Source organism: Marmota monax, unplaced genomic scaffold, assembly GCF_021218885.2.
Source record: "Marmota monax isolate L192 unplaced genomic scaffold, Marmota_monax_Labrador192_F-V1.1 WCK01_AAM20220418_F8-fsc00142, whole genome shotgun sequence".
In the NCBI taxonomy this organism is placed as follows: domain Eukaryota; kingdom Metazoa; phylum Chordata; class Mammalia; order Rodentia; family Sciuridae; genus Marmota; species Marmota monax.
Genome location: NW_026692025.1, coordinates 1,284,714 through 1,298,945, shown reverse-complemented (window position 1 = coordinate 1,298,945; position 14,232 = coordinate 1,284,714). Strand labels below are relative to the sequence as shown.

Genomic DNA, 14,232 nt, shown 5'->3' with positions numbered 1-14,232 from the left:
GGGTATTTGGGCAACCCTGGGCTAGCACTGGAATGTTTGGAGGCTCTGGAGGCAGGACCTTCCACCATGGCTATGGGCAAGAAGGACCAGAAAAATAAATAAATTGAATTTAAATAAATAAATTAATTAATTAATAAAACACTCTTTTAACAGGGATGGGGTTTTCTTTTGGTGTGATAAATGAGTTTTGAAGCTAGAGGTAGTGATGTACAGCGTTGTGAATGTACTAAAGGGTATAAAATATCACACTATACATATAAGAAACATGATATTTTATCATATATTTTACCATATATTATATAGTACATGTGTATCACATATTATATTCTATACATACATGTATACATATATAGTACAATGGCATACTACTGTGATTATATAAAACTGTTTGCAACCGGGCGCGGTGGCACACGCTTGTAATATCAGCGACTTGGGAGGATGAGGCAGGAGGATAACGAGCTCAAAGCCAGCCTCCGCAACTTAGAGAGGCTCTGAACAACAGAGACCCTGTCTCTAATTATTTATATATACAAAAATATAGGTTTTTTGTTTTTTATATACAGATATAGTATTTTATTCAGGGACAGGGTCTCACTGAGTTGTTTAGCGCCTCACTTTTGCTGAGACTGGCTTTAAACTCGCGATCCTCCTGTCTCAGCCTCCTGAGCTGCTAGGATTACAGGCGTGCGCCACGGCGCCTGGCTCTAATAAAATATTTTAAAAAGGGCTGGGGAGGTTGTTCAGTGGTTGAGCACCCCTGGGTTCAATCCCCAGTAGTAAAACAAAAACAAAAACCAAAAAAACTGTATGTTTCTAATTGTGTAAAATCACATAATGCAATGTACAATATAATATGTAGGCATTATATGTTTTATATATAAGGCATTATATGTTAATATAAGATCATCTGAAATTCAACCAAATGGCTAATTTTGTTATGTGAATTTTATTTTTCTTTGGTACTAGGGATCGAACCCAGGGACGCTTAACCACTAAGTCACATCCCCAGCCCTTTTTATTTTTAATTTTGAGACACAGTCTCACTAAGTCGCTTAGGTCCTCACTAAATTGGTTCTCCAACTTGCAATCCTCCAGTCTCGCTGAGATTACAGGCTTGTGCCACCGTTGTGTGAATTTTACCTCCAAAAAAAAAAAAAAAAAAAAGGAAAAACAATGAAGTTAAATGGCTCCACCAGCGGAAACCTTGAGTGGCTTCAGTTAGTGTGGATACGCAGCCCAAGTCTTCTACAGAGACCTGAATTAAGCGGAAAGGAAATGCAGGAGCTAAAGGTATCAAATCAGGACCCCCGCAAGACAGGGCTGGGCTGACGTGGATCCGCCCCCATTGCCGTCAAGCGGTCTGGGAGAGTTTTGCGACAGCCGGCCGGTAGCTGGGCTCTCTCTCCGACTCGCTTTCCGGCGGATGCACGGGGCCGCTGGCTGCCGCCGCCAGCCTTCTGGGCGCGTCTCTCTCCTGCGACCCTGGCCTCTGGCCCCGGCGAGATAGCCGGGCCAGGCGAGGTTCTGGCCTGACCTGCGAGGTGACCTTCGTTCAGTCCCCTGTCGCGCCAAGCCTTGCCCCCGTCAGTGCGTGAGCCTGTCCAGCGGTTTGAGAACACCGACCTGCATTGGCCCCATATTCTGCCCAGTGGCAGGGGGAGTGTCGGGCCGCCAGGCCCAGGGGCGGGGCCCGAGGAGATGCCCCTGCAAGTGAAATGGCCATTCCCCGCGGTGCCGCCGCTTACCTGGACACTAGCCAGCAGCGTCGTCATGGGCCTGGTGGGCACCTACAGCTGCTTCTGGACCAGTGAGTGGGCCCGAGGCCAAGGCAGGATCTGTCACGTATTCCCACGCCTGGCCAGAGTTGGGGCTTGGGGTTGGGGACTCTGGCAGGCCTAGCCTGGTAGAGGTAAGCCTCAAGCCAGTGGGGAGGAGGCTAAGACCGAGACCCCCCCTTTCCCTCTAGAGTACATGAATCACCTCACCGTCCACAACAAGGAGGTGCTGTACGAGCTCATCGAGAACCGAGGCCCTGCCACTCCCCTCATCACCGTCTCCAATCACCAGTCCTGCATGGATGATCCTCATCTCTGGGGTACCCAGGCCTGTGTGCTGGGCACAGGAAGGCAGGGAAAAAGCTAGACCTGGTCAAACAAAAACAGAACAAATTCACTTCTCACTGGGCTCTTTGCATAGCCCTGCCACTCTTTATTACTGAGATGCCCTGCCTCAGTGGAAATTTGATTGTGGCCCCTTCAGCGAATGTGGTTTGAGGGCCTTAAATTTAGAAGGGGTGGGGCTGGGGATGTGGCTCAAGCAGTGGCGAGCTCACCTGGCATGCATGCGGCCCGGGTTCGATCCTCAGCACCGCATACAAACAAAGATGTTGTGTGTGCCGAAAACTAAAAAAATAAATGTTGAAAAAAAAATTTAGAAGGGGTGAGGAAGTGACCACGTGGCAAGGTCTGTCAGGTTTTTTACTGTTGTCACACTTATAGAACCGTCTGTCCTCTAAACTGTTAAAGGTCCCACAGAGTCTTGGGAAGAAATTGTAGACACCATTGGGTATCCTGTCAAGGAAGCTCTGGGCTGGGGGATATAAGATCTGCAACCTGGTTCTAGCTTTGCCCCTGGCTGGGTTTTGTACTTTTCAACCAGCCCCACTTGAGAGTCCAGTTGCTCCACCTAGAAGTTCATGCTCTGTTGACTGGTACTTGCCTCCAATCACCAGATGTTTGGGTGGAGGGGTGCCCAGGGTCTCCACTGTTGAATGGAGGGGTTACACTAACCTAAGATGTAATGGGGAGCCACCTGGTCATATTGGAGCCTTTCAAAGTTCACTCTGGCTGCCATGTAACAATGGCCTGTAAGATGGCATAGATGGATCCAGGGAGGCAGCAAGGAAGCCTTGAAGCTGTGCAGTAGCTGGACTAGAGTAGTCACAGTGACAGTAAAGGGAGATGTTTAGAAGGATGGATGTTGTCAAAATGTTTCAGTAAGCAGATCAGACTCAGTGATGAGTAAGATATGGAGGTTGGGGAGCAGGAGGAGCCAAGGAGAACTTGAGGGTTCAGCCCAAACTCTGGAAGATGACACTTTGGCCTGTAGAGAAATACTAGTGCTGCTGCCCTTGTCTGTCATTCCCTGCAAAGGAGTGACAGAAAAGGACACTCCCTGGGAACGAGGTGAATTGGGGTGCAAAATCTTTTCTCTCCTTCTCTAGGGATCCTGAAACTCCGCCACATCTGGAATCTGAAGTTGATGCGTTGGTGAGGAAGAATGGGCCCCTCGCAGTGGGCCTGCAAGCCCCACCTGTCTCTTTCCCTCCTCCTACTCTGCCCAGGAGGTGGCATCCAGCAGTCCAGGCAGGGCATGGGGTGGAGCCCTGCAGGCCCTTCTCCTGGGCCTCCATTCTGCATGCCAATGATGGCAGGCATTGTGCTGGGCATGGGACAGGGATTAAGGAGCTTGGGAAGCAGAGATGACTCAGTCCATCTTTGCTCCAGGACTCCTGCGGCTGCAGATATCTGCTTCACCAAGGAGCTACACTCCCACTTCTTCAGCTTGGGCAAATGTGTGCCTGTGTGCCGAGGTGAGCTTCTCCTTCTGGGGCTATCCAAGTCTTTCTTGGGACAGGGAGGCAGGTGGCTAGTGCCTTTGTCTTGGAAGGATCCCTGTGAAACAGGCAACTGAAAAGTCAGGGAAGGGGCTGGGGATGTGGCTTAAGTGGTAGTGCGCTCACCTAGCATGCTTGAGGCACTGGGTTTGATTCTCAGCACCACATAAAAATAAAATAAAGATATTGTGTCCACCTAAAACAAACAAACAAACAAAAAAGTCAGGGAAGCCATTGAGTGGTAGCAGAGGTAGCAAAGGCTGCTAGAGGATAGATGGCTTCTTGGAGAGCCCTCAATTCTTCACAGCTGCTAAAGGATTATATGTACCTGGAGCTCTGGCATGAGAATTCAAGGAGGTATTATCCACAGGGAGGTTGATAAAAGATTCACTGCTGGCAGTGTGGTGTCAATAGTTCATGATGGTAGTGGCATGTTCTGAAAGCCCAGAGGGTTTGTGCTTCTGGGAGAAGAAACAAGTTTGTGATATTCAGAGGGTGAGATTGATTGAGCACTTGGTACCTCTTGGGAACCCATGGAGGTAGGGTCATTTTGATCCCCATTCTCCAAACAGGGCTCACTCAGAGGGATTAAACTGTTGGCCCAAGGTCACTGGGTGAGCAGTGGTAAAGCCAAGATTCAAATCCAGGTTTCTGTTTCCCCTGGGAAAGCAGAATTTTTCAAAGCACAGAATAAAGAGAAAGGTATTCTTCTTTATTGTTTTTTTTTTTCTTTTTTCTACTAGGAATTGAATCCAGGGGCACTTAACCACTGAGCTACATCCCCAGCCCTTTTTTGTATATTATTTAGAGACAGGGTCTCACTGAGTTGCTTAGGGCCTTGCTGTTGCTGAGGCTGGCTTTGAACTCGCAATCCTCCTGCCTCAGCCTCCCGAGCTGCTGGGATTAGATGTATGCACCACTATGCTCAGCAAGGGAAAGGTATTCTAAACACATGTAAACACGTGCCAGATGCTGGAGAGGTAAGAGAGAAAAATAGAAAATGTTGGTTGTGCACAGAATATGAAGATTCTAGAATAATCCTGTTAATTTTTGAACTGCTGGGCACAGTGACACACATCTAAAATCCCAGCTACTCAGGAAGCTGAATTAGGAAGATGGCAAGTTTGAGGCCATCATGGGCAACTTAGTATGAACATGTATCAAAATTTAAAAAAATAAAAAGGACTAGAGATACAGTTTGGTAGTACAGTGCTTGCATATCATGTGTGAAGTCCTAAATTCAGTCCCCAGTATCAAAAATAAATCAGTAGGCTGGGGATATAGCTCAGTTGGTAGAATGCTTGCCTCACATGCACAAAGCCCTGGGTTCAATCCCCAACACCACATAAAAAAAATCAGTAAAGAATTTTGGACTCTGTTTGCTCATCAGAGTGGCAACATACTTATGTCTGTGGTTCAGAGAGCGCATGCAGGCTACAGCATGGCTGCCGGATAGGAGCAAGGCCAAGTGGAGGCAGGGAACCTGGTTAGGCACTGTCACGCAGTAGTTCTGGCAGCAGAACAATTGTGACTGAGCCTCTGAAAGTCACCATGAATAGTCAGAGCTGTGAATTGCTTTGGATTATGCTCAGGAGGCAGAGTTGACAGGACTTTTAATAGATCAGATGTGGGATGAGGCAAGGAAAAGAACTCAAAGATGACACTAGGTGTTTGGCCTGAGCAATGGTCTTTGGTACCATGGAAATCACTGGTGACCCCTGATAAGCCATCTCCATGAAGTGATAGCCACAGGAGCTGGCTTGCTGTGGCCTGAGAGGGCTGGTGGCACTACAGTTTGAATAGAAGAGATAATAGCAGTGGCCACTCAGAGTATTGGTTGTGAGGAAGAAGAGGGAGGAGGAAATAATCAAAGCATATAGGAGGTCAGGAGAGAGTTTATTACTTCCCATAGGTCAAAGTAAAAACATGGCAAAACCCAGTCAAGTGATTCCAAGTAATAAGGAAGGGCTTGTAGTGGAAAGCTGCAGTGCCTCACTCCACATACCCAGTCCCTCTCCCCAGAGGCACTGCCTGGAGTGCTTTCACTTTGTGCTGCTTTTGGAAGCTATTTCCATCTCTTCAAGACCCTGGCACTGCTTATTGTATCCTGCTCTGAGAGATGGGGACTCTACTTCTTTACCTCCTGTCTCTGAGTCTCAGCTCCTCTCATCTGCAAGCTGAGACAGAGGCATTTAGTGAGCACTTCTGTTTTATTTATTTATTTATTTATATTTATTTTTTATTTATTTTTTTATTGGTTGTTCAAAACATTACAAAGCTCTTGACATATGCACTTCTGTTTTTATGTTTTTTTTCCCCATGGTGCTCAGGATGGATCCCAGGGCCTCTTGCATGCTGAGCTACACCTCCAGTCTTGTTTTTATTCCTTTTCATTGGTATCTAGGTTTTCTTGTACAGTTAAAAACAGAAGATGAGGGCCGGGGGTATAGATCAGTGGTAGAGTGCATGTGAAATATTGATGAAGCCCTGGATTCCGTCTCCAGCACTGAAAAAACAAAAATATCCAAAAAACCAACAACAAACCAGAAAGTGAAATCAATCCCAAGCACCTTCATTGAGAGAAAATGGGCAGGAACAAATTATTTATCAGATATATTTGATATATAGCAGAGTTCTAATTACATATGACTGAAGCAAAAGAAATATTTGGCACACTTTGCTTCTGTGTTGCAAAAAAATCCCTTTTCCACTAAGCCTACGACAGTAATATACTATGTAAGTTCTAAAGTGATTTTATGGAAGCTACACAAGAGAAGAAAAATAGCACTTGTAAAAACTAAAAAATGTGAAATGCTGCTCCAGAGGCATAGTGTTACTATTTTTACATTCCATTTCCAAGCTCAATGGATAGGTTGCACCAGTGGGTTTGGGTAGACAAGGAGCCAACACCTGTGATGACCATTCCCCTACTGTGTACTGAGAGCCCAAGTAGGGAAACCACTGTTCTGTGCCCTGAGTAAACTCCAGTGGGTAATTGTTCCCCAGCCCTAGCCTCTAAGTGAGATGCTGGGTCAGGTCCCTATTTAGGTTAGATTGAAACATCTGGATCCCTACCTAGCACTTTCCAAAGAATCTTGCAAAGAATAGGTTAAAAATCCATTTCTTAGTGCACTAGCCAGAGACAGTCCCAGTGTCTGTCTGTGTTTTGTGATAAGGCTTCTTTATTCCCCAGTTCACAAGATGAAGAAATTTACCTTGAACCTCCCTGTCTTCCTCTTTCATGGTTCTATCTACCTAATGGTTATTTTTCTATCATCAAAGTTGATGAGATTTCTTATTGTGTCCAGGTTGTGAGCCAGCACAGAGCTGTAGTCTTTATATCTGAGCTGTGGCTGCCTGCTGGGCCACCCAGGTCCAGGTTTGTATTGTCTTGGATCCAGGTTATGGTCTTAAGATATCTCCAAGATGCAAAGTTGCTAGCATTGGTAGCAGTTTGACTCCACCATTTTAATCTAGCAAGCTTGATTTTTTTCCCAAGTTCTTGATGATACACAATCAAGATGATGGAATGTTTCCCTTACCCAAGATGCCTCTTTGAGAGGGTATAGAGCCTGAAAGGAAGAGGCCAGTGGAGGGAGGGAGGACAGAGGCTGGAGCCTCAGGTGAGTGCTCTGTGAGGAATGGTTGTGGGAATTGGCCAAGATTCCCCAAAGTAGTTGCTCCTTAGAATCTGGGGCCCACATTAGGCTTGGTGTCAGGAATGGATTTGGTTTGTTCTAGCAGCCCCCTTTGGTCAGGATGGTAGAGCCAAGGAGACACAGAGGCTCTAGGAACTGCTGACTGGTAGTCAGAGGCCTGGCTGAGGTGGAATAGATGATGACTTGGAGTCAGAGAGGATGCAGCAAGGGTGCGTGTGTCTGAAATGGCTCAGCAGGGTAGCTGATGATGGTCATAGGCAGGCAGAGGAATTGCCAAGGTCATAATTTCAGTAGGAGATGGTTCTAGAAGATGCTACGTTGTACATAACAGGCACATAGAGGTTGAGAGGATATTATTCTATGAAGAAAGTCATGGGTCAGTGTGACCAGAGCAGATCATGCCCTGAAAACAGCCATTGGAGGGTGTCTCTGGATGATGCAGTAGGAGCTAAGTCCCTGAGCTGCTGCCTCTGTCCCAGTGAGTGGGAACTGCAAGAGGGAGTCCCCAGTGCATGAGGATATTTGAAGAGCATTGAAGGCAAGCTTTCTGCCCACTGACAATGGGGACTGATGGGGACAGGCCTTTCTCTGCAGGAGACGGTGTCTACCAGAAGGGGATGGACTTCATTTTGGAGAAGCTCAACCATGGGGACTGGGTACACATCTTCCCAGAAGGTCAGCAGGGCTGGCTGGGTCAAGGTTCCCAAGCATGTATGGAACCAGCTCCCAAGCCTTGCTTCTGTGCTCTCTCACCAGGGAAAGTGAACATGAGTTCTGAGTTCCTGCGCTTCAAGTGGGGTAAGTACAACTGGCCCCTGGCCACAATGACCTCCCTACCCCAGGATAGCCCTGTCAGCCCCTGACTCCTCAACTCTGGCTGGATGTATTAGGAGAAGCAGGAAGGGGAAAGGCAGTGAGACAAGGGCTAGCCCATTATTTGTTTTTAATTGCAGACAGCAGGGGTGGCACTGGCCAGAGGCTGGCAGGGAAGTTTATCCCAGCTTGTGCCAACATTTCTGCTTCTTCCCCTGGTAGGAATTGGGCGCCTAATTGCTGAGTGTCATCTGAACCCCATTATCCTGCCACTGTGGCATGTTGGTGAGTCTAGGGCTAAGGGGAGGAAGAGGGTTTTCCATAGATGGTGTTTGGGGGTGGCAGAGGACGCCTAGCATGGAGGGCACCAGTGTCCCTTTGGTCCTAGGCTGCTCTGCTTCCTCTGACATCTAGCCTTCCGTCCACTGTGCTGCAGGAATGAATGACGTCCTTCCTAACAGCCCACCCTACTTCCCCCGCTTTGGCCAGGTGGGTAGGCCCTGCTGACCCACATCTGTCTGTCTGCCTGCCTTCCATCTGCCCTGTGTCTCCCACTCTACATTAGAGGACAGATATGGGAGGAGTTGAACTTGAGGGCCCAGCAGCAGGGGGACTGGGTGGAACATAGATAGTGAGTTACTAGCACCAGACAGAGCCTTTAGGATGAAAACAGGAAATCAGCTGGGGCAGGGATAGACCCTGGGATTGGGACTAGAGGTTATCTATAGACCACATCCTGGGACTGGGCTGACTATTGGATGCTGCTGAACCCAATTGCTCATTGTAAGAAAGGAAGTGGCCTGAGGGAGCACACAGCACATCAGGGGCAGGACTTGACTCTGGCTTCCCAGGTTGCTTGGGCTGGGGCTGTGGGCATTTCCCTGCTCCTTGTCACCCTCGGTGGTCACCTCCCCACAGAAAATCACCGTGCTGATTGGGAAGCCCTTCAGCGTACTGCCCATGCTAGAACGGCTCCGGGCGGAGAACAAGTCAGCTGTGAGTTTCCTCCCAGGCTCCCCATAGCTGTCCTCGGCCCTCCCAGCCCTCTCAGCCTCCCAGGGCACCTTGGCCAAGGTCCCCCAGGGGTGCAAGCCAGCCCTGTCCTTGCCTTCAGATGGAGATGCGCAAAGCCCTCACGGACTTCATTCAGGAGGAATTCCAGCGCCTGAAGACCCAGGCAGAGCAGCTCCACAACCACCTCCAGCCTGGGAGATAGACACCATCCTGCCTGGCCCCAGGGAATGGATGGGTCCCCTGAGGCTTGGAGAGGAGGCAGTATTGGGACCTCAGTCCCAGCTTGGCTGGCTCTCAGTGCTGCCTTTGGATTCCTGCTTCTCACAAAACTGGGACTGGGGGATGGAGTGATGCTTTTAGTTTGGATACAGTTTTTAGACAGACTGTCTCATGATTTCTACTGGGTGCCCTCTTCTACTTCGTGAGCATCTAGCTCCTCCATGGTTCATCAGTTAAAGAGCGGGTCTCAGTGCCAGGCATGGTGGTACAGTTTATAATCCCAGCAACTTGGGGAGCGGAAGCAGGAAGATCACAAGTTCCAGGCCAGCCTCAGCAACTGAGTGAGACCTTGTATCAAAATGAAAAATAAAAGGAGCTGGGAATGTAGCTCAGTGGTAAAGCACCCCTGGGTTCAATCACTAGTACAGAAAAAGGGAGGCTTCAGCAGTTCCTCCCACTTGGCCCAAGAAGGGAGGAAGAAACTTAGGCAGGGGTTTCCTTCCTGCCTTCTGATGTTTTGTCCCAGGGACTGGCATTGGGAGGGAACAAAGCAGGCCAGTGAGCAACTAGGTGGGTAGGGGAGCAGGTGGCCTGCCTGGAGCTATGGTAGGAGGTCCATAAGACCCCTCAGCCTGACTCCCACCCACCCTTGCCAATCTAGGAGCTATCCACTACCTCCTCAGGGATGATTGTTAGCCATGTCTTCCTTCAGCTGAGCTCCCCATACTGTAGGGCCTGTACTGGGCCAGGGCCTGGCCTCAGGTGGCCTGCACACAGGAAGAACAGTCCTTGGCCAGAAGTCAAGCCTAGCAGAACAGAGCCTGCAACAAGGGCCTGAGATGTGGCTACTCACCCCTGTTGCAGGGCCCACCAACTTCTCCATCCTTCTGCTTTGGTACCCCTCATGTCCTCGGGTCTGGGTTTTCATTTTTTTAAAATAATAAAGCATCTGTGTTGTGCCTTTGTGCCTCTGGCCTCTCTATAGGTATGGGAAGGGAGGTGACCTGTTAGACTAGAAGGCAGGACCCTTAGATTCCTGGACATATGGAGATCACCACCAGTCACTTAAGGCTTCAGTTATTGTCTGTAATCCCCATAACAACCTTGCAAAAGTAGAGATTAATTTTGCAAAGGAGGCATTGCAAAGGTAATGAATTCACTTCAAAACACAAAACTAGGGCTGGGTTATAGTTCAGTTGGTAGAGTTTTTGCACGCACAAAGCCCTGGGTTCATCCCCAGCACTGTACCCACATACACACACACAAAGAAAAAAACCCACAAAACTAGCTGGGTGCAGTGGCACACTCCTGTAATCCCAGCATCTTGGGAGGTTGAGGCAAGAGGATTGCATGTTCAAAGCCATGCTCAGCAACTTAATGAGGCCCTGTCTCAAAAAAAAAAAAAAAAAGGTCTGGGGTATATGGCTCAGTGGGTAGGCATCCCTGGTACCAAAAAAAAAAGTTAGCTGGGCGAGGTGATGCACTCCTGTAATCCCAGTGGCTTGGGAGGCCAAGGCAGGAGGATTGCAAATTCATGACCAGCCTCAGCAATTTAGCAAGACCCCATCTCAAAATTTAAAAAGGGCTGGGGTGTGGCTTAGTGTGGTAAAATGCCCCCGGATTAAAGTCCCAATACCAAAGAAAAAAAAAAAAAAAGCCCTCAAAGCTGTGGTGCATATTTATAATCCTAGTGACTCAGGAGGTTGAAACAGAAGGACTCTGGGTAGAACTGAATTGATTCTTCATACTTGAGGCTTTCCTAAGTGTTGTCCCAATTTACCTGGTTTGAAGGGTTCTTTGTTTTTGTTTGCTTCTGAGGATGGAATTTAGGGCCTCACAAAAGCTAAGCACATGCTCTACCACTGACCTGTATTCCCAGCCCAAAAACAAATCACAAAAGGTTACCAAACATAAAGAAATTAATCACTATTTTGGTCAGCAGAAACAAGGACAGGTTGAAACCTTTTGCAAGATTAGACACAATATTGATACTATAATAACAATAAGAAAAGAAAGGAGATGGAACCACAAAAATAAGCCAGCAACAAAACATTCAGACAACCAGACCTGCAACTGTATACCCATAGTTCACATCAGGTATCCTTCTTGGTGTAGTAAATTCTGTGGATTTTTTTAACCTTAATTTTTTTTGGTACCAGGGATTGAAGTCAAGGTCACTCAACCACTGAGCCTCATCCCCAGCCCTATTTTGTATTTTATTTAGAGACAGGTCTCACTGAGTTGCTTAGCACCTTACCATTGCTGAGGCTGGCTTTGAACTCGTGATCCTCCTGTCTCAGCCTCCAGAGCCGCTAGGATTACAGGCATGCACCACCATGCCCAGCTCTGTGGATTTTTTTAAATATTGGGGATTGAACCTGGGGTGCTTTACCATTGAGCTCCATTCCCACCCAGCCCTTTTAATTTTTTTTTTTTTTTAAATTTTGATTCAGGGTCTCACTAAGTTGCTAAGGCTGGCCTAGAACTTTTGATCTTCTTGCCTCAGTCACAAGCAGCTGGGATTACAGATGTGTGCTACTGCACCCAATTATAGCTCCTTTTTATCACTGAATTAATATCCAATCGAACGAATGTAATAGTTAATCTAACCAAGTTCGGGCAATTATGAATAAAGCTGCTATAAACATCTGTGAGCATGTAAATTTTTAATTTATTTGGGTAAATACCAAGGAGTGTAGATTATATGGTAAGAATGTGTTTTGGTTTGTGAGAAAGCACCATACTGGGAGCTGGGGCTGTAGCTCAGTGGTAGAGCGCTTGCCTAGCATGTGTAAGGCACTGGGTTTAATCCTCAGCACCACATATAAATAAATAAAATAAAGGTCCATTGACAACTAAAAAAAAAGAAAGCACCATACTAAGTGGAAGGATGGGAAGGGAGGGGGCAAAGGGGTAGGAATGATGGTGGAATGAGTTAGACATCAGTATCCTAAGTACATGTATAAGACACAAATGGTGTGAAAATATTCTGTGTACAATGAGAAGAGAAAGGAGATGAAAAATTGTGCTCTATGTGTATAATATGAAATGAAATGCATTCTGCCATCATGTATAATAAATCAGAATAAATTAAAAATAAATAAATAAATTGTAATTTAAAAAAAAGAAAGAAAGCACCATACCATCTTCCAAAGTGGCTACCATTTTTGCATTCCTGCCAGCAGTGAATCGGGAGTTCTTGTTGTTCCTCATCCTCACCAGGATTTGTCAGATAGGTAGGTGTGTAGTGATAACTCATTTATTTTTTAAAAAATCATTATTTCTTTGCTTTTTACTGATATTTTCATCTTCAGTTTCTTTCTATATACTTATACATATATATGCATATATATTATATATATTAGTTGTATACAGACACAATACTTTATTTATTTATATGTGGTACTGAGAATAGAACCCAGTGCCTCACATGTACTAGGCAAGCACTTTGCCACTAAGCTACAACTCTAGTCCCTTAATCTTCAATTTCTTGATGACATAGGATGTTGAATGTCTTTTTTCCTTCCGGGTTTTTTTTTTTTTTTTTTTTTTTTTAAATCCAGGACCTCACATGTTGGGCAAGTGCTTTCCCACTGAGCATCTTTTCATATGGTTATCTCCCTTCTGTGTATCTTCTTTCATACCTTTTGCCCACTTTCTTTCTTTCCTTTTACAGGGTTGCTGGAATAATAGGCATGAGTCACAGCACCCAGCTCAAGAACTTTCTTTTTTTAAAATTGTAGATGGACACAATACCTTTATTTTATTTTTTTTACTATTTATTATTATTTTTTTAGGTGTAGATGGACACAACACAATGCCTTTATTTTTATGTGGTGCTAAGGATCAAACCAGGGCCCCACCCATGCCAGGCAAGTGCTCTACCGCTGAGCCACAATCCTAGCCCACAATACCTTTATTTTTATGTGGTGCTGAGGCTTGAACCCAATGCCTCACACATGCTAGGCAAGCGCTCTACCACTGAGCTGTAACTGCAGCCCAAGAAGAACTTTCTTAAACATATGGAAACTATTCATAAAAAACTCCAGTAAATATTATTTTTGCGGTACTGGGGATTGGACCCAGGGCCTCACACATGCTAAGCAGGCTCACCACCACTGAGTTATAGCCCATCCCTTTAAAAATTTGTTGTTGTTGTTGTTGTTGTTTTGTACTGGGGATTGAGCCCTGGGGTACTTTACCACTGAGCCACATCCCCAGTTCTATCTATCTATCTATCTATCTATCTTTCTATCTATCTATCTATTTATAGACAGGATCCCACTAAATTGCTTAGGGTCTTGCTAGGTTGCTGAGGCTGGCCTCCAACTTGTGATCCTATTGGTTCAGCCTCTCAAATTACTGGGATTACAGGCCTGGGCCACCCACTACACTCAGCCCTTTTTTTAAAATTTTGAGACAGGTTCTCACTAAAATGCTATCTGGCCTTGAACTTGTGATTCTCCTCTATCAACCTCCTGAGTAACTGGGATTACAGGTGTGCACCATGGTGCCTAGCCAGTATACAGTATTTTTACTGTTGAAGCTTTAGAAGTATTCCCTTCAAGCCTCAGAAACTTGGTGAGACCCTGTCTCAAATAAATATGTAAATAAGTAAATAAATGGGCTGGGGATGTGACTCAAGTGGTAGCGCGCTCGCCTGGCATGTGTGCGGCCCGGGTTCGATCCTCAGCACCACATACAAACAAAGATGTTGTGCCCGCCGAAAACTAAAAAATAAAATATTAAAAAAAAATAAGTAAATAAATATCTAAATAAAGAAGCCTGGAGCTGTCTCTCAGGGGTAGAGCACCTTGGGTTCAATCCCTAGCACAAAAAAAAAAAAAAAACAAGAAGAAGAAAAAGGAAAGGTTATGTTATACCACAATAACAATTTTTTTAAAAGTTAAA

The 14,232-nt window shown here is 46.1% G+C and overlaps 1 protein-coding gene across 2 annotated transcripts; it reads left to right on the top strand.

The window, feature by feature from the left end:
* Window positions 1-1,392: 1,392 nt before the first annotated feature.
* On the top strand, window positions 1,393-10,282 carry Tafazzin (tafazzin, phospholipid-lysophospholipid transacylase). 2 transcript variants are annotated; one of them, XM_046452743.2, is made up of 10 exons: window positions 1,393-1,779; window positions 1,967-2,095; window positions 3,224-3,269; window positions 3,507-3,592; window positions 7,870-7,950; window positions 8,032-8,073; window positions 8,311-8,373; window positions 8,525-8,577; window positions 9,007-9,084; window positions 9,203-10,282. In XM_046452743.2, exons 1-10 carry the CDS (start codon window positions 1,716-1,718, stop codon window positions 9,302-9,304), a joined length of 744 nt encoding a protein of 247 aa, XP_046308699.1. In that variant the 5' UTR covers window positions 1,393-1,715; the 3' UTR covers window positions 9,305-10,282. The 2 variants fall into 2 exon arrangements, with proteins under 2 accessions (XP_046308699.1, XP_046308691.1); XM_046452735.2 differs by having other exon boundaries at window positions 1,395-1,807.
* Window positions 10,283-14,232: the final 3,950 nt, after the last annotated feature.

Excerpts from the sequence above, each read along its gene's own strand:
- Tafazzin (XM_046452735.2), top strand. The coding sequence starts at position 1,699 with ATGCCCCTGCAAGTGAAATGGCCATTCCCCGCGGTGCCGCCGCTTACC. Across the intron at positions 3,593-7,869 it reads ATGTGTGCCTGTGTGCCGAG|GAGACGGTGTCTACCAGAAG; the intron begins GTGAGCTTCTCC and ends CTTTCTCTGCAG. Across the intron at positions 7,951-8,031 it reads GGTACACATCTTCCCAGAAG|GGAAAGTGAACATGAGTTCT; the intron begins GTCAGCAGGGCT and ends CTCTCTCACCAG.